This window comes from Alosa sapidissima, chromosome 15, assembly GCF_018492685.1.
Source record: "Alosa sapidissima isolate fAloSap1 chromosome 15, fAloSap1.pri, whole genome shotgun sequence".
In the NCBI taxonomy this organism is placed as follows: Eukaryota; Metazoa; Chordata; class Actinopteri; order Clupeiformes; family Clupeidae; genus Alosa; species Alosa sapidissima.
The window spans coordinates 2,954,688-2,975,123 of record NC_055971.1 but is presented as its reverse complement, the minus strand read 5'-3'; the positions used below and the strand labels follow the sequence as shown (position 1 = coordinate 2,975,123).

At 42.8% G+C, this 20,436-nt stretch overlaps 1 protein-coding gene and 2 long non-coding RNA genes across 5 annotated transcripts; 1 reads left to right on the top strand and 2 right to left on the bottom strand.

The window, feature by feature from the left end:
* Positions 1-7,004: 7,004 nt before the first annotated feature.
* LOC121683583 lies at positions 7,005-11,227 on the bottom strand. The gene is made up of 9 exons (XR_006022838.1): positions 11,146-11,227; positions 10,595-10,773; positions 10,427-10,474; positions 10,250-10,303; positions 10,098-10,142; positions 9,795-9,984; positions 9,400-9,559; positions 8,251-8,354; positions 7,005-7,108 (listed from the first exon to the last, which is right to left on the bottom strand). It is a non-coding gene; the product is annotated as an uncharacterized LOC121683583 (long non-coding RNA).
* LOC121683587 lies at positions 7,286-9,533 on the top strand. Of its 3 annotated transcripts, none has more exons than XR_006022843.1 (3): positions 7,286-7,385; positions 9,167-9,226; positions 9,431-9,533. It is a non-coding gene; the product is annotated as an uncharacterized LOC121683587 (long non-coding RNA). The 3 variants fall into 3 exon arrangements; XR_006022844.1 differs by having other exon boundaries at positions 9,434-9,522; XR_006022845.1 differs by having other exon boundaries at positions 7,297-7,385; positions 9,151-9,226; positions 9,434-9,522.
* Positions 11,226-20,044, bottom strand: LOC121684533. Its single transcript, XM_042064594.1, has 3 exons — positions 19,969-20,044; positions 12,117-12,861; positions 11,226-11,348 (listed from the first exon to the last, which is right to left on the bottom strand). The coding sequence occupies exons 1-3, from the start codon at positions 19,971-19,973 to the stop codon at positions 11,226-11,228; spliced, it is 873 nt and encodes a 290-aa protein (XP_041920528.1). The 5' UTR covers positions 19,974-20,044.
* Between the last annotated feature and the right edge of the window lie 392 nt (positions 20,045-20,436).

The following is a 20,436-nucleotide window of genomic DNA, read 5'->3' as shown; positions in this document are numbered from 1 at the left end:
TTTAACTAGCTCTGGTGTCGGAAAACGGGTCGGATGCGGTTTTAAACATGACGGGTACGGGTGGGTGCGGATTTAAAAAATTGGACCCGTGCAGGACTCTGGCCAGGCTACAGGACGCCCTTAGCAACGTTGACTGGGAGATGTTCAAGACGAACTCTGCTGACATCAATGAGTTTACGGAAGTATCATTGAGTTACATCAATATGCTAACTGATTCCATCATCCCAACTGTAAAGATCCGAAGCTTCCCTAACCAGAAACCATGGGTGGATAGAGAAGTGAGAACGGCATTAAAGACACGCATCATGACTTATAATGCTGGGCTTATTTCAGGGGATATGACGGATTACAAAGCAGCATCTTATAGTTTACGTAGTGCAATTAAAGATGCTAAGCGGCGCTATAGAGACAGAGTTGAAGCTGATTTCTTGGAGGGTGATCCAGCACGAGTGGGGAAAGGACTCCGAACCATCACTGGCTTTGAAAGAAAGTCCCCTCCTATGATGAATGTGAGTAAAGCCCTCCCTGATGAACTTAATGCTTTTTATGCTCGCTTTGACATGAAAAACACAGACTATATTGGACTAGCTGCAGCATGTGAAGCAAATGAGGATGCACCTTTCTGTGTCTCTGAGGTCGATGTGAGCAATGCCTTTAGGAGGGTAAATTGTAGAAAAGCTACTGGACCGGATGGAATTTCAAACAGGGTTTTGAAATCCTGCGCTGCTCAGTTAGCTCCTGTGTTCACTTATATCTTTAACACATCATTGGCTCAAGAGACAGTTCCTACTTGCCTCAAGCAGTCTGTTATTGTTCCAGTACCGAAAAACAAAAGTCCATCATGTCTGAATGACTACCGCCCAGTAGCCCTGACGTCTACAGTGATGAAGTGTTTTGAGAAGCTTGTGAAAAACATTATCTGCTCATCCCTCCCTGCCTCCTTCGACCCCCTCCAATTTGCTTACAGAGCCAACAGGTCTACAGAGGATGCCATCTCAAACCTCATGCACACCACCTTAACTCACCTGGAGGAGGGGAATGGGAATTATGTGAGGATGCTGTTCATTGACTTTAGTTCAGCATTCAACACGATAGTACCTCTCACCTTGGTCACAAAGATGAAGGCCTTAGGACTGAACACCACCCTGTGTCACTGGATATTTGACTTCCTCACCAACCGTTCACAAGTGGTTAGAGTGGGGGGTCTGACATCTGACTCATTAACCATCAGCACTGGTGCTCCCCAAGGCTGTGTTTTGAGTCCACTGCTGTACAACATCTACACACATGACTGCAAAGCCAACAGTAGTCATACCTCCATCATCAAGTTTGCAGATGACACAGTGATCTTGGGCCTGATTAGTAACAACAATGAACAGTTCTACTTGGATCAGGTTGATGAGGTGGCACAGTGGTGTCAATCTAACAGCTTGACACTGAATATCAATAAAACCAAGGAAATGGTAGTGGATTACAGAAGGCAGCAGCAGAACTACAGTTACACCCCACTAATGATCAGCGGGCAACCTGTAGAGAGAGTCACAAGTTTTAAATACCTTGGTGTCCACATTACTGAAGACTTAACATGGACTGTTAACACTCAATATGTTCTGAAGAAGTCCAGACAACGACTCTACTTCCTTCGTCAGCTAAGGAAATTCAAAGTTTCTACATCCATCATGAAGGCCTTCTACACTTCAGCGGTTGAGAGTGTTCTAACTGGTAGCATCATCACCTGGTATGGGAACTCCACAGTTAGAGATTGTAGTACTCTGCAGAGAGTAGTGCGCTCAGCTGAACGTACTATAAGAACTCAACTCCCTGCTCTACAAGATATCTATTCCAGAAGAGTACTCCTAAGAGCCCAAAAGATTCTGAAGGACTCTTCTCATCCTAACAATGGATTATTCCTACCGCTGAAATCAAGAAGACGCCTATGTAGTCACAAAGCCAGAACTGAGAGACTCAGGAGAAGTTTTTATCCCCAGGCCATCCGAACTCTGAACTCACACTATACTGACTTTGCACACATTCACTCCTCAGCACTCTCAAACATTTCCCAACTCTGAACTCACACTATACTGACTTTGCACTCATTCACTCCTCAGCACTCATGACCCCCCCCCCCCCCCCCCCCACACACACACCCACACACACCTACAAGACTTTTAGCACTTTTACATCCCTCTCCCTATGCTACAGACCTTTTATTTATTTTCTTATTTCATCACACGTCAAAACACACACACACACACACACACACATCTGACTTTCTCCAACTTTTGCACACTTTTTATTTATTATTTTTGATTTCTCCTCCATCTACCCATGTCCTTGATTGCCTAGCCTTTCTGCCCCCCCACCCCCATCACACACACTTACATCATCACTGTCATCACTTCACATACATACAGCACTCCTCTACATACTTGCTGCACACTGCCCCCCCCCCCCCCCCCCACACACACATACACAGCACATTGTCTTCAGGATCTTCTCCAACACACATCCTCTACATACTTACAGCACACTGCCCCCACCTACCCACACACACACACTACACACACACACAGTCACTGCTCCACTCCCGCCCACACACACATCTTCACTGTCATCACTCACATACATTACATACAGTACTCTGCTTGCAATAGTAAGTCCCTGACCCCCCCCCCCCCAACACACACACTTACATCATCACTGTCATCACTTCACATACATACAGCACACTGCTTGCTACAGTAAGCCTCCTCTACATACTTGCTGCACACTGCCCCCCCCCCCCCCACATACACAGCACATTGTCTTCAGGATCTTCTCCAACACACATCCTCTACATACTTACAGCACACTGCCCCCACCTACCCACCTACACACTACACACACACACACACACAGTCACTGCTCCACTCCCCTCCCGCCCACACACACATCTTCACTGTCATCACTCACATACATTACATACAGTACTCTGCTTGCAATAGTAAGTCCCTGCCCCCCCCCCCCCCCCCCTACATACACAGCACATTATTTCATCAGGAAGCTTCTCCAATACACATCCCCAACATACTTACAGCACACTGCCCCCCCCCCCCCCCCCCAATACACAGCACATTGTCTCATGAGGAAGCTTCTCCAACACACATATTGCACACTGCCCTCTCCCCACATACACAGCACACTATCCCATCTCCCCTGTCATCCCCCCAACACACACACCAAGACCCCTGGCAGTTGGGTTAGCCCCTTGAGCCGTGGATCTGCCCAAGGTTTCTTCCTTGGTAAGGGAGTTTTTCCTTGCCCCTGTTGCTCTTGGGTGCTCCTTGTTGGTGCCCCCCACCCATTCCCAATCCTCCCCCACCTTTTTTATGCAGCCCTTGCCACTTAATCTACTAAACCCCTCTTCTACTGCACTTTTTACCCCCCCCCCATTAATGCACAAATAGGCTGACACCAGACATAATTTCACTGCATTTCTTACTTCCAGTAACTATATGCATGTGACAATAAACTTCCTTGTATCCTATCCTTGTATTTAACTGTTCAGTCATTCCAACTATATTAAACCTCATCTGCCTAGTTCAATCATTCCAACTATATTTAACCTCATTTACCTAGCAAATAATTTAACATTTAAACTATCCACCTATTTAACTGTTTAGTCATTCCAACTATATTAAACCTCATCTACCTAGTTCAGTCATTCCAACTATATTAAACCTCATCTACCTAGCAAATAATTTAACCTTTTAAAGTATCCACCTATTTAACTGTTCAGTCATTCCAACTATATTAAACCTCATCTGCCTAGTTCAATCATTCCAACTAAATTAAACCTCATCTACCTAGCAAATAATGTAACCATTTAAACTATCCACCTATTTGAATGTTCAGTCATTCCAACTATATTTAACCTCATCTACCTAGCAAATAATTTAACATTTAAACTATCCACCTATTTAACTATATAGTCATTCAAACTATATTAAACCTCATCTACCTAGTTGTCATTCCAACTATATTAAACCTCATCTACCTAGCAAATAATTTAACCATTTGAACTATCCAGCAATAAACTGTTCAGTCATTTCAATATTAAACCTCATCTACCTAATAATTTAACCTTTTAAACTATCTACCTATTTAACTCTTCAGTCATTCCAATTATATTAAACCTCATCTACCTAGCAACAGTCTAGCAACCACGTCAAATACCCTAGCAACAGCCTAGCAACCACTTCCACAGTTACAACCTAGCAACCAACATAGTTTAACCTAGTAACCAGGATAGCAACCATCACAACTAACCTAGCAACAGCCTAGCAACCACCTCAAGTACCCTAGCAACAGCCTAGCAACCATGTCATACCCTAGCAACAGCCAAGCAACCACTTCCACAGTTACAACCTAGCAACCACCATAGCATCCAACAGGATTACCCAAGCAACCAGCATAGCAACCACTTAATTTGGTATTACAACCAACATATGTACCCTAGCAACACTATTGCAACTATATCTGCATTATTTGTTTTTACTCTGTGTGATATTTTACATATTATTTTTTGCATTTTCATGCACTGTATTTCCTTCAGGAAATGCTTTTCTAGTTCGTCTTCTTCTTCTAACGCGTTTAATGCAGCTTCAACCGTTTAACGTAGAAACTTTATTCAAACTATATTACGTAGGTCTTACTTAGGACAAGAGTGCTATGTATTTTTCATCTTTTTCAACTTTTATACTTTTTAAACTATTAATTAAAAACTATCAAAATTTCCCCATTGACTTAACATTGTCCTTTATGACATCACAGCAATTAGAATCTTCTGCCAGGTGGCCAGGCCACCTGGATCAACTGTCAGTTTCTTAGGCTTTAAGCATACAGTCTCATTCTCTTAAGAGAATACCCAACCTGTTCAACTGTTACAACTGTTCAATCATTCCAACTATATTAAACCTCATCTACCTAGCAAATAATTTTACCATTTAAACTATCCACCTATATTAAACCTCATCTACCTAGCAAATAATTTAACCATTTAAACTATCCACCTATTTAACTGTTCAGTCATTCCAACCATATGGATCAGCCTAGCAACCACCACAAGTACCCTAGCAACAGCCTATCAACCATGTCAGATACCCTAGCAACAGCATAACAACCATGTCAAATATCCTAGCAACAGCCTAGTAACCATGTCAAATACCCTAGCAACAGCCTAGCAACCACCACAACTTTAACCTAGCAATCACCATATATATATATATTGCAACTATATCTGCATTATTTGTTTTTACTCTGTATGATATTTTACATCATATTTTTTGCATTTTCATGCACTGTATTTCCTTCAGGAAATGCTTTTCTAGTTCTTCTTCTTCTTCTAACGCGTTTAATGCAGCTTCAACCGTTTAACGTAGAAACTTAATTCAAACTATGTTACGTAGGTCTTACTTAGGACAAGAGTGCTATGTATTTTTCATCTTTGTAACTTTTATACTTTTTAAACTATTAATTAAAAACTAGCTAAATTTCCCCATTGACTTAACATTGCCCTTTATGAAATCACAGCAATTAGAATCTTCTGCCAGGTGGCCAGGCCACCTGGATCAACTGTCAGTTTCTCAGGCTTTAAGCATACAAACTGGCTCTATTAAGACTACACAACCTGTTCAACTACTTCCTCTGCCAAAAACTGTTTCAAAATAAAAGTCCTCACTACAATATTTCACTGTTAAACAATTTAACCCTTTAAACTGCTGAACTTTTTAACTGTTCAGCCATTGTAACTGTTACTTGTCATCACCTATGACTCCTACCCACTGTAGCTAGTTAGCATGGTTAGCATAGTTAACATGTTAGCATTGTTAGCATTTTTAACAAAACTGCTAAAAACGATTAGCTAAGTTAACTAAGTAACATGGTTAGCATAGTTATGGTTAACATAGTTAGCATTACTGCTAAAAATGATTAGCTAGGTTAGCTAAGTCACATGGTTACCATAGTTAGCATTTTAAAATTGTTAGCATGCTAGTTAGCATAGTTAATATAACTACTAAAATGACAAGTTAATTTAGCTAAGTCACACGGTTAACATAGTTAGCATGCTAGTTAGCATAGTTAGCATAACTACAAAAAAACATTAGCTAGGTTAGCTAAGTCACATGGTTAGCATACTTAGCATTTTAAAATTGTTAGCATGCTAGTTAGTATAACTACTAAAAATGATAAGCTAAGTTAGGTAAGTCACATGGTTAACATAGTTAGCATTGTTAGCATGTTAGTTAGCATTGTTAGCATAGTTATCATTTTTGACAAAACTTTTAGAAAACATTAGCTAAGTTAGCTAAGTAACATGGTTAGCATAGTTAACATTCTTAGAATTCTAAGTATTTTAGCATAACTGCTATAAATCATTAGTCACATAGTTAGCATTACCCAGCTAACGCAGTTACGTCGCCGTTACGTGGCGGTTACGTAACTTTATGACCAAACATACGTTGCCGCAACGTAAGTTCTAACGTTGCCGATACGTGCGGGTGAAAGATGCGATTACGTTGCCGCAACATATCTTGGCAACGTTTCTCGTACGTAACCGTCACGTCGCGGCAACCAAAAGACATACTGGCGACATTGTAGCAACCTTCTTGAAAAAGGTTGCCATAATGTCGCCAGCACGTTAGGGCGGATCTGCATGTGCAGTCCTCATTTGCCCTTTATAGAATCCACAAAATCTAGTTGTCTGAAAATAGACAAGCCACATTCATATACCTGCATTTGGCTAGTGGCTGTTGCTAATGTTGACCCCAAGCCTATTCAAGACAACTGTACTAACAAATATCAATTTATTATGACTGCCACGCAGCGAAGCAGGTGCGGTCAGAGTGAGAGTTCTCATTTGCCCTTAATAGAACCCACAAAATCTAGTTGAGAGAGCCTAGACAAGCCACATTCATGTTTTACCTGCATTTGGACTGATGGCTGTTGCTAATGTTGAGCCTATTCAAAAGAAAAGACTGCTGTACACTAACAAATATCAATTTATTATATTTTATTTAAAAAAAATTCAATTTTGCGGATGGTCTTCCACCTGCTGTTCCATCCGACCCTGTGAAGAACAAATAAAAGAGAACAACAGGTAAGTGTTATATTCATTTTACATTGTCAAAAGTCATTTTACATTTAGTCAAAACTTAAATAGGATATGCCAATAGCTGGTTACGCTAGACTTTTTGCTGCTGCTGGGTCATTCCTTCGCCCTTGTGTAGCCTAGATCAGAGTGTGAGGATGCGCCGACGGCTATCAAGTCGCGGGAATAGCAGGCGAGATGCGGATGGTGTTTCTGTCTTAAATATTATAATTTTGTGTGTTCAGATAGCCCACCCGTAAGTATTGATACTGCTCCTTTGTAAAGTTTAGTTCGTTATCAGTCTGTGTTTGTTAGAAGCATTATTGAGGTAAATGCGTTGATAGAACGCGAGAGTGAAAAATGGTCGCGGTATGATCCGGTATGCACATTTAATATATGACGTCTCACAGTTAGCCTACTTTATTAACATGGAGATATCATCTTGTGTTGATCCACCAGCATGTTGCTGCTAAAACTGTAGGCCTACAGTATATTGCTGCTATAGCTGTAATGCTAGTGAAACCTGATTTCATGTTTTTGGCTAGGCTATCAGCTTCATTGTTGCGAGTGTTGTAGCCTAGCTTGTTGCACGATGCTAGCTTGTTGCAAGATGTCTCGCTTAGAATTGGTGTCGAGCCGCCAAAGGTTAGCCTTGTTTGGCTTGAAGACGAAGACGAGTAACTGCACGTCTTGTGAACAAGCTTAAAAAGTAGGCCTAGGGCATGGATCCGCATATCATTTTGAGGTGGTGTACAAAAATATGATGATGGACTTCCACAAAAGGCTCAGTGCATTCGTTTGTTTCAGGTGGAGCGTTAACTGTCTTGTAACGGCATCTTACACTCCGACACTGAATATCTTGTTTGCCCATTAATATAAATTTGAACACACGCATAAATCCTTTATCGTAACATGCTGATTTACTAGGTGCAACACCCAACCGGGTCCGTAGACACTAATTACATTAACAATAGCGGCAGGTTCAAACACACCTGGCTCCACCGGAAAAGAAACGTAGGCTATTAGAGCAATTTCGTGCAAGTATAGCCAGTTCCCTAATAGTCGGCATGTTCTTTTAATTGATTTGGAGGGATATTTATGCCTCTCTCGTTTCAACTCACCTTTAAACTTTTGGAGTGGGCTGCAGGGGCATGTTTTAGGACCTCTGCTATCAGCAGCTCCACGTCCTTCTCTCCCAGCCCTGGCTTCCATTTCATGATCGCCTCTGTAATAAGATTGGATTCGTGATGAAATTTCAGACAAATTAGTCACTTTATTTTTCTGAAAGCATATTACTCCATGAACCACAGCACAGGCCCAAAAATGGGCGTGTCACCAACACTCAGGTAGCAAATTCTCACTACACCCCCCCCAAGCTATTTATCTCTGGAGTATATTTTATTTTTGTGTGATAGTAAGTTGGAACTTGTTGCTTTGTGATTTCAACAGCCTCTCAAGTAGCCTTCTCATTAAAAATGAAAGGGATTGTATAGATTCAGATAAAGTGCACAGCTAACACATTTTGGTTTGTAGAAAGAAAACTGAATAAACTCACCAAAACTGTGTTTCCTGAAAGCATACCCTCTAGATGTAAGTCAAACCCCCTACATTGTTGCCAAAATGCAAAAGCCATCGGCCATAGTAAACAAACTGTTAAATGACATCTAGAGGGTATATGCTTTAAGAAAATATATAGTGGTTTTATCAGTTTTTCTTTAATGATACAAACCAAAACACATGTATATTAGTTATCTTTCATCTGAATCCAGACAATTAAACAATATAGTATGAATGAGAGTGGTAATGGTTGGTAATCCACGGTGTTGTTCTGCTGTAGCCACAAGGACTTAAAAATCTGTTAAAATCACATAGCTACAAGATCGAATTTGTTATCATACAAAAATATACTCCAGAAAAACATAGCCTTTAGCTATACATAAGATACATGTGTACAGATGTGTGATGTCAACATGTCTTGCACTAGGCTATTTAATTCCCTATCAGGTCTAATTCAAATTCAGTGTTGTTGCATTTCAGCAAAAGCACAAGAGTGAAAGTCTTTGGTCCCCTTCAACTCCTGAGCAGCAACAACGGCAGGTAATAAATTCAAAATATAGTAAATATAAAGTGCCTAAAGAGAGCACAATCAATATATGAGTAAATAGATGTGATGGACTGAAAGCATTCCATTAACAAACATCCTCCAATACAAAGACAAAAAAGCAGCCAGGGACACTGAAAGAGATTTGTTTGCACATATTTGAACTTACGTTTAATGGTACTGCCCACTGCTGTGCCAAGCAGTGGCATCTTCCCCTTTTTCCCCCTAAGGCTGTAGCTGCTCCACACATAGTTGGAGGCCACAGAGCGCAACACCCTCCTCACACACTCCCCAGGATTGGACCCACCAACCAGGCTCAGATGGGAAATCTAAGGAAAGGACACAACCATGGTTAAGGCAAGTATTTGCGTTGTATTTTACACATGGTGGTGGTGTTTTTTTTTTTTTTTGGGGTGGTAACCAAATTAATAGGTCTTTGAAGATGGACTGCTCATCTCTCTAACAACTTAACTACTAGCGTGACCCACTAACAGGGAACTCATGAAAAAAAGTTTATGTGTACACTATAGCCTAACGTCACTTCACTATTATTTGTACATTTACCATTTTTTTGTGAAATCCCTATTTTTAATGTGCTCTTCGAGTTGATTAAGTTCGGCCTGAGTTTGTGCTTGCTCTAACTCCACAGTAGCTTCCCCAGGGTCCCCATGTTGTTTTGCATGAAGCAAACGTAGAGCCTCTCTTTGGTTCTGCTCCATAGTTTCCATTTTTCTAAGCAGAACCTCCAATGTCGCTGTAAAAAAATATAAGTTGAGAAGAGAGGAGTGTATTTAGTAGAAGTTGGTGTCATTTGCATACACTGTGTTTCTACAAAACGTCACAATTTTTAACTACATAATGTATTACCGTTGATATTCTTTGCCCAGATGGGCATGGTTTCTCTTCGGTCACCTGAGTAGTGTGTAAAAAGCAGTGTTAGTATAGACAGATAACTGATATAACCTGTGGATAAGAGTTACTAGTTTGCTTTTGACCACCCTCTCCACCCGCCACTTTACCGTCACCAGTGTAGATTGGCGATGGTGGTTCGATCGAAGAAGGAATCGAATAATCTACAGAAAGTACAAAACAATAATTCAATGTTATTTTTTTTTGTTACAAACTCTTTGTTGTCTTGGCTCATTGATGACATTTAACAGTAATTCTTTCATCATCATTACCATACATAACTTTACCATCATTGTCTGTATACTGTCTCGCCGGTGAAGATGGAAGCGAGTCATCTACAGAAAGTACAAGATAAGAATTTAGGTTATTTGTTTTTGTTTCGAACCTTAGTCGTCTTGACTTCTGTACAATTATTGGTATTTGTTTTTCACCATCACTCCCTTGCATAACTTTACCGTCATCAGCCGCAGGTTGTGAAGCGTATTGTTGAGGGGGGTGCTGTGGGCTAGGCTGTGGACTTAGATATGAACTACTAGGCCGTGGAGTGGATAGTCCTGTCTGGGGTGCTGGAGGAAGGGAAGTCTTCGAATGTTGAACTTGTTTCTTCTCTTTTTTTTCTGTGTTTTTTTCCCAACTGAACAGAATCATATTGGAATGTAAATAACAGTGTTACATGTTTACAAATTGTTTAGAATTGCTGCATGCACTTTTAACACTAAAGGCACACAAAGACTGGGTCACTAATTAATAGACTTGTCAGTGTCACAAGGTCAAGACTAGGAAAAGACAATCTTAAAACTGGTCAGATAGCCACAACTGCTACCTTACACTGTACAACCGCTACCTTACACTGTACAACTGCAAAAAGGCTGACACATGCAGTGACTCCAGTAAGACTCCCAAGATTTCAGTATGACTATATATGTAAATTAGTGTCAGACTGCGAAAGTAATATAGTGTATGGAGGCCCTAAGTTACTCCCGGTCACAAGGATGTGTAGATATACCGTTGTGAGTAAACTTTTTGGGTTTAACAATGATGCGCTTTCCTTTGTCCTCCTTTCCTGTCTCTACACAGGACTTTGTCTCAGAGTCCTGCACGGGTTCGGGTACCCGATGGGTGACCCGCACATTTTGATGAAACGGGTGAAAAATATTCTACTGTGTCGGATGCGGGTCGGGTCGGGTCGGACACGGGGGTGACACGGGTCTAAGTCGGAATTGGCCTTTCATAAACATCACGTGCATACGTAACAATATTTTCTACATAGTAACACATCCTAAATAATATGCCTGCAATTCAAGTTGATAAAAGCATTTGAAATGCACGTTTCGTATGTGCCTTCCCAAAACAGGCTCCTATACTTTCACTTTTAAAAATCACATGCGCGGGATCTGCCTGCAGTCTTTCAGAACAAAGTGGCTGCACATTGATTAAAAACGCCTAAAGATGACTCTTTTGACATGTTATGGTGGAGAGAGCATGCTCGCTTAATTCCCAATATTGCCTAGATTGTGAGATTGACATCCCTGCAAGCGAGCGAGATTTCTCCTATAGTGTCACACATTTTATGCATATTTCCATAAAGTTTCACAGGCTAATGCATAATCCGGTGTAGGTTATGACCGAATCATTCTTTCATTTAATGTAGGCTAGCCTACTACTGCTGTTAATAAGTTGTGTGTGCAAGGCCGTGTTTGAATTCTAAATTAGGCATTTGCGTGGCGATAGCCTTGTAGACGCATCTGCTTGAAAAGTGGTCAAATGTTATCACTCGGGTGTTGAAAAGTAGCGCAGGCTACCACAATACATCATGTAGGATATGCCTGTCAACTTCAGCTGAAGTTGGATCTGCAATGTTAATGGTTGTGTTATTAGTTGCTGAAAAAAAAGTGGCTGAAAAAAAATATAATCTTTAAGGACCCCCTTCAGCACAATCTTTCCTGTATACAACATAAATTGCCTATATTCCGTTGCCTTCCATCTCTCCAGCTCTTTAAGATCTCTCGGTCTGCGAGCGAAGCTGGAAGGGATGTGTGGACGGAGGTTGGTGAGCCTGCTGCTGACTTCCTCTATTTGGGTTGCTGACATCTTGAGGCCCTTCACTCCTCTGCACCACATGAAGAGAAGCCTCTTCATTACACCCAAGCATGCCTGGTGCATGTAATCGATGGGAAATGCTCTGATCATGTTTATGGACAAATCCAAAAGCGGGGTGCTCCCATGATGATGCTCGCCCTGTGTCTGTTGGCGGAAGGAGTCATCGCTACGAGCCACCACCTCTGTGTCTTGGTAAGTTACTTTATTATACCACTCACCCCTCTGAACACACTGGTCACACCCATAATAGCCTGTGCAAAGCTTAACATTCTTCACAAAGGCCTTCGCAGGAGCATCGCACACAAAACATAGAATGTTGAATTTAATTGTTTTGTTCCTGTGTTGCAGGCCACTGGACAGGAGGTTGTTGACATCCATCACCATGTCTTCCAGGAATTCTAGATTCTGTGGCTTCGCACCTCCACAAGTCAGGGTGATGGGGAAGACTGACACTGGCTTTAAATGGACAGCACAAAGGATGGGCCACATTGTTCTTCCTGAGCTCTTAAACAGAGGTAGCCCATCTATGTTGAAGGAAAGATCAACACAGTCAGGGACCTGGTCTGCTGGGTATCTCAATAGAGTCTGGTGCAATTTGTCCTTGATGGGAAAATGGACATACAGTGGGTCCCCGTTAAGTTTGGACGGGTTCCTTCAGGAATCACGATCCCCATTTTCTCAGCAGAAATGGCACAAACTGCAGTTGACACAAACAACCACAAGGTGTCACTTTGGAGTTCTGCCACTACTATTTTTGATGCGACTTGACTTACTGCTTCCATGATGCAGTTTCCAAGTCAGTAGAACAATCAGAGAAAGCTGAGCCATTACCAAACATATATGATAATACAATAGCGTGAGTTTATATATCTTATACCCTATTTGTCACGGTTACTTATAGATTTGATAGTGTAACGATAAGCGCATAAGAGCATAAGAGACTTTCAGCGGGGGCACGGAAACTTAATTTGATCACGGTAGTTTAAGCTTACACTTGACAAAACATTCTAATATGAAAATGTAGATGCAATTGTTGTAAGATGGTGCAGCTCCTTTAAGAAAGCACCGTGCAAAAAAGTAGACGTGCTGGAGCGAGTCATATTCAAAATGCAAAAAATAACACCGCAGATAAAACCAATTATCCTCATTCATTGCAACCGCAGCATGCCTGCTTGCCGACGTTTAAACAAAAAAGATATCAAAGCACCTTTTGCGTTTGAATGTAACACGAAAATTTTTTTTAAACAGCTGGACAAATGATTTAGCTAATTGATTATAGCCTGTACACCAGCAATTGTTGAACATTTGGAAAAAGATCGCTCAGCTGTTGCCACAGTCACAGGCAATGTAGAAACAACATGAGAGCAGTACACACTTCCCCGAATGTGGATGTTACACTGTCATAATCTACCACCAGCCTTTTGGCAAGTTGAAAAATAGATGACTTCTGTGAAATCTCTGCTTTAAAGCAAGACCTAAATGAGAGGAGTTGTGTTGGGAATGTCGGTGCAATGTCCATGCTATAATGGTCTGACAAACGTACTGCCTTTTCAAGCAGTTCATCATCACCTGCGAGTTGAAGGATCATAGGACGTAAAGACTCAACCACATAACAAGTTTTCCGCATGCTTGCACATCTTTGGGAGAGCTGACTGATTATGATGTCCAGAGTTGCATTAAATACCTGCACTTTGAAGTATCTCTCTGCATCGGTTAAGCGTTCATCTTCCGATAGTTCGTCAAAGTGACGCTTCACTCTCCGTGCTCTAACATTTTCAAATGTACTCTGAACCCCCATTTATTTGCGAGTGTCTGCGCTGTAGCCTTGGCCTGGCCAAAGGCACGCAGGTAGTCAGAAAGGACCGGTATAGAATTTTCCAGCAATTGCATTGCGGGGGTAGCGACGGAGGTCACAGGCCCTGGTGCGACTGCACTTGCTGCACCTACTAGGCCTAGTTACGCCACTGCGTGGAGCGCTAATGTGTCTACTGTAAATCATTCATGTGTGAAAGTCATTAGGCTGGAAGCGCTAATGTGTCTAAGCTCATTAGTCTACTTTCAATAGGCCTACTGTACAGCCTGAGAGGGGGAACATAACCTATAGCCTAGGCTACTGTAGAGTAGGCCTACAGTAGGCTACTGTAGGCTAAACAACCAGTTGTGAAAGTCTGCAACGAAAGTTTCCTAATGGAAGCGCTAACGTGTCTATTGAGCTCATTAGCCTACTTTCAATAGGCCTATTGTACAGCCTGAGAGGGGGAACATAGCCTACTGTAGAGTAAACAATCAGTTTACTTAGTTACATTTGTTTAGTTAAATCCAGTTTTCTACTCTATCTCCATGATATGCTTAGCCGATAGAAAGACAAAGTCGGGAAAGTGCTTCAGAGAAAACGTATTTATTGAAATAATGAACAGTCTACATTCTACATTCTACAGTCTAAATTTAAAGCACGTTGAATCCCTGGGAAGATCTGCGTGTTGTGCGGAGGAATTCGTTGATCTTATTGATGCAGTCCTTCAGTTCACTCCTCCCCATAGCAGGGAACTTTCGTTGTAGTGTTGAGACCACAAAGTTTTTCACATTTTGCGGCAGTGCTTTATAGTGCTTTATAGTGTTCCTCTGTGACGATGGACCTGAAGAGCAGGCATCCGTATCTGCCCACTTGGCCGTAGCTCTGTTGGTGAATCTTAGCGTGGTCTTCGGGACCAACATCACGCAAGGTCACGTCTGCGTGTTGACTAGGAACTTGGATGCTGTCGTTGAGTGTGACGGAGAGGGCCAATGGAGACATCTGCAAGGAGGACGTTTCTGGAGCTGGTGTCGAGGTGCACCTGGGGATTGGTCTCTCAGGCGTCGAATAACTTCTCTGCTCACGTAGCGTCGCCTGAAGTTCTCCGATTCCAGCTCTCATCTCCTGTAAAATGTCTCTGTGGCTCTCCAAGTGGCTGCCTCTCGGAGTTGTTGAAGCTCTCGTTTGAGGTTTTTGACCTCCGCTTTCAACCGATCATTCTCGGCGTCTCTCTCGGCTACTGGAGCTTTCTCTGCAAAATGTGTGAAAGTCATTAGGCTGGAAGCGTGTCTACTGTCAGTGACTAGTGCGAGAAGCGGGTTCTGTGTTGTAGGCTATGCATTTTTCCGACACTTGGCTGCAAGCTCCCCTCCCCCACCCCCTTCTTTCACAAGCAGTGCAGCTTTCTGAAGCGGTGCCTTTTGAAGCTAATGTAACAAATACCACCAATATTGTTGTGTGGCAATAAAAGTATCCAGGGTTTGCGCAAGTAGCCTAAATAGGCCTATATAAATAAATTAAGGACATACAATCCTTAAAGCTTAACGTAGCCTACATGTAGATTAATGTCCCAAAACGTCAACAAGTCGTTTTATGCGCTCATTATATATGGATTTCTATGAAACGTCACGAAAACATGCGTGCGCAACCAAGAGGCAGAAAGCACCATAGAACAGCATAGAGCAATGCAAAAGAGCAAAAGAATAAAATGATTTTTTGTGCTGACAACTGCACCAATTCGAAATCACGATGGTTAGAGAATGTTAAATATGTTCAATATCCCTAACGGAATGCATGTCTTCGCCAAAAATGACAAAATACGATGTTATGTTAATAATGCAAATGAACGGCAAACTTTGAAATATAGTCGGAAATGAGATGTTATCATCATTGAGACAACAGGGGTATACAATAAAATCCGATTGTAGCTTACAGCAGCCGGCTATTTAGGTTAAGTTTATAACGTTGTGGACGGCCACCAAGCGTCTTCTGCCCCACGGCTGCGGCACAGTCTTGAGTGACCGGATTCGTTTTCCTTTGTCATATGAATGCTGTCATTTTGTTAACATTACTGTTAAGGAGATGCTGTAGGCAAATGCTATATTTCAACCTCGTTAGTGTCAGAACTATTCACAAGGTTTCTGGGCAGCATTTTTATGTTCTGTTAGCAAGCGAACTTCTCATGACTACCGACAAAGTAGCCTACTGCCAGCTGACGAAGCTCTCATTTTAAAACATAACTGAGAGACAGGCACTATACAATCAAGAAATCTTGCCACTGAATCCAAAACTATGTTTAACATTATGTACAAAGCTTAGGCTACAGTGGATTACGGAATGAGTGGATTACATGAGTTTACGGAAGTATCATTGAGTTACATCAATATGCTAACTGATTCCATCATCCCAACTGTAAAGATCCGAAGCTTCCCTAACCAGAAACCAGGGTGGATAGAGAAGTGAGAACGGCATTAAAGACACGCATCATGACTTATAATGCTGGGCTTATTTCAGGGGATATGACGGATTACAAAGCAGCATCTTATAGTTTACGTAGTGCAATTAAAGATGCTAAGCGGCGCTATAGAGACAGAGTTGAAGCTGATTTCTTGGAGGGTGATCCAGCACGAGTGGGGAAAGGACTCCGAACCATCACTGGCTTTGAAAGAAAGTCCCCTCCTATGATGAATGTGAGTAAAGCCCTCCCTGATGAACTTAATGCTTTTTATGCTCGCTTTGACATGAAAAACACAGACTATATTGGACTAGCTGCAGCATGTGAAGCAAATGAGGATGCACCTTTCTGTGTCTCTGAGGTCGATGTGAGCAATGCCTTTAGGAGGGTAAATTGTAGAAAAGCTACTGGACCGGATGGAATTTCAAACAGGGTTTTGAAATCCTGCGCTGCTCAGTTAGCTCCTGTGTTCACTTATATCTTTAACACATCATTGGCTCAAGAGACAGTTCCTACTTGCCTCAAGCAGTCTGTTATTGTTCCAGTACCGAAAAACAAAAGTCCATCATGTCTGAATGACTACCGCCCAGTAGCCCTGACGTCTACAGTGATGAAGTGTTTTGAGAAGCTTGTGAAAAACATTATCTGCTCATCCCTCCCTGCCTCCTTCGACCCCCTCCAATTTGCTTACAGAGCCAACAGGTCTACAGAGGATGCCATCTCAAACCTCATGCACACCACCTTAACTCACCTGGAGGAGGGGAATGGGAATTATGTGAGGATGCTGTTCATTGACTTTAGTTCAGCATTCAACACGATAGTACCTCTCACCTTGGTCACAAAGATGAAGGCATTAGGACTGAACACCACCCTGTGTCACTGGATATTTGACTTCCTCACCAACCGTTCACAAGTGGTTAGAGTGGGGGGTCTGACATCTGACTCATTAACCATCAGCACTGGTGCTCCCCAAGGCTGTGTTTTGAGTCCACTGCTGTACAACATCTACACACATGACTGCAAAGCCAACAGTAGTCATACCTCCATCATCAAGTTTGCAGATGACACAGTGATCTTGGGCCTGATTAGTAACAACAATGAACAGTTCTACTTGGATCAGGTTGATGAGGTGGCACAGTGGTGTCAATCTAACAGCTTGACACTGAATATCAATAAAACCAAGGAAATGGTAGTGGATTACAGAAGGCAGCAGCAGAACTACAGTTACACCCCACTAATGATCAGCGGGAAACCTGTAGAGAGAGTCACAAGTTTTAAATACCTTGGTGTCCACATTACTGAAGACTTAACATGGACTGTTAACACTCAATATGTTCTGAAGAAGTCCAGACAACGACTCTACTTCCTTCGTCAGCTAAGGAAATTCAAAGTTTCTACATCCATCATAAAGGCATTTTACACTTCAGCGGTTGAGAGTGTTCTAACTGGTAGCATCATCACCTGGTATGGGAACTCCACAGTTAGAGATTGTAGTACTCTGCAGAGAGTAGTGCGCTCAGCTGAACGTACTATAAGAACTCAACTCCCTGCTCTACAAGATATCTATTCCAGAAGAGTACTCCTAAGAGCCCAAAAGATTCTGAAGGACTCTTCTCATCCTAACAATGGATTATTCCTACCGCTGAAATCAAGAAGACGCCTATGTAGTCACAAAGCCAGAACTGAGAGACTCAGGAGAAGTTTTTATCCCCAGGCCATCCGAACTCTGAACTCACACTATACTGACTTTGCACACATTCACTCCTCAGCACTCTCAAACATTTCCCAACTCTGAACTCACACTATACTGACTTTGCACTCATTCACTCCTCAGCACTCATGACCCCCCCCCCCCCCCACACACACACACACCCACACACACCTACAAGACTTTTAGCACTTTTACACTTTTACATCCCTCTCCCTATGCTACAGACCTTTTATTTATTTTCTTATTTCATCACACGTCAAAACACACACACACACACACACACACACACATATCTGACTTTCTCCAACTTTTGCACACTTTTTATTTATTATTTTTGATTTCTCCTCCATCTACCCATGTCCTTGATTGCCTAGCCTTTCTTCCCCCCCACCCCCCACCCCACCCCACCCCCATCCCCAACACACACACTTACATCATCACTGTCATCACTTCACATACATACAGCACTCCTCTACATACTTGCTGCACACTGCCCCCCCCCCCCCCCCCCCCCCACATACACAGCACATTGTCTTCAGGATCTTCTCCAACACACATCCTCTACATACTTACAGCACACTACACACACACTACACACACACACACACACAGTCACTGCTCCACTCCCGCCCACACACACATCTTCACTGTCATCACTCACATACATTACATACAGTACTCTGCTTGCAATAGTAAGTCCCTGACCCCCCCCCCCCCCCCCAACACACACACTTACATCATCACTGTCATCACTTCACATACATACAGCACACTGCTTGCTACAGTAAGCCTCCTCTACATACTTGCTGCACACTGCCCCCCCCCCCCCACATACACAGCACATTGTCTTCAGGATCTTCTCCAACACACATCCTCTACATACTTACAGCACACTGCCCCCACCTACCCACCTACACACTACACACACACACACACACACACACACACAGTCACTGCTCCACTCCCCTCCCGCCCACACACACATCTTCACTGTCATCACTCACATACATTACATACAGTACTCTGCTTGCAATAGTAAGTCCCTGCCCCCCCCCCCCCTACATACACAGCACATTATTTCATCAGGAAGCTTCTCCAACACACATCCCCAACATACTTACAGCACACTGCCCCCCCCCCCCCCCCCCCCTCAATACACAGCACATTGTCTCATGAGGAAGCTTCTCCAACACACATATTGCACACTGCCCTCTCCCCACATACACAGCACACTATCCCATCTCCCCTGGCAGTTGGGTTAGCCCCTTGAGCCGTGGATCTGCCCAAGGTTTCTTCCTTGGTAAGGGAGTTTTTCCTTGCCCCTGTTGCTCTTGGGTGCTCCTTGTTGGTGCCCCCCACCCAATCCCAATCCTCCCCCACCTTTTTTATGCAGCCCTTGCCACTTAATCTACTAAACCCCTCTTCTACTGCACTTTTTACCCCCCCCATTAATGCACAAATAGGCTGACACCAGACATAATTTCACTGCATTTCTTACTTCCAGTAACTATATGCATGTGACAATAAACTTCCTTGTATCCTTGTATCCTTGTATTAGCATGTTGCAGGGGCTGCTAAAAACAGAGAAACGCACTGAAAACTCGGCCAATCACAGCCCTTGCTGTCGAATGCGCCGTCCGGTTCGACCGTTGAACGCCACAGCGGACTATGCTGCCCCCAAGCGGCTGCAGTTGTCCTTACATGTCACCCAGCTGCGTGAATCACCATTATCGTGAATGAAGTGTCAATTTTTAACGGGGACCCTCTGTACTCCATACCAGACTTTGATGTGATCCTGACCTCCCTGGGTGTCTTCAGGAGTGTCCTGGTGGTGGATGGCAGGTCAGTGTGTCCGTGACCTCAAAACTTTCAAAAGGTCATCAACAGCATTGTGTTTCACCTGAAACTGGCAAGCCCAGCTAGCGAGGTCAGCCGCTAGCGATGCCGGACACTGGTCGGATGCCTCCAGGTCATCCCCTAAAGCCTCTTCCTCCTCATCATCATCAGAGGGATCAACATCCATCCAGTCATCCTCAGAAGCAGAATAATACTGAAATGACTCATCCAAGTCCAAGGAGTTGTCAATGTCACCAACAGGCGCAAGAACACTGGATGGACTGCTGGCCAAGCTGACATCAGCTACATGGTGTTCTGTGACACAATCACTGGCAGTGCGATCAGCTATCTTACTCATAACTTGTTTAGCTGATCTCCATGAACGGAGGTACTGCCTTGCCCG

Bases quoted from the DNA above. Each gene is read 5' to 3' on its own strand.
- LOC121684533 (XM_042064594.1), bottom strand. The intron at 11,349-12,116 runs GCAACGGAATAT...ATTCCGACTTAG, and splicing joins AAGAGCTGGAGAGATGGAAG to ACCCGTGTCACCCCCGTGTC.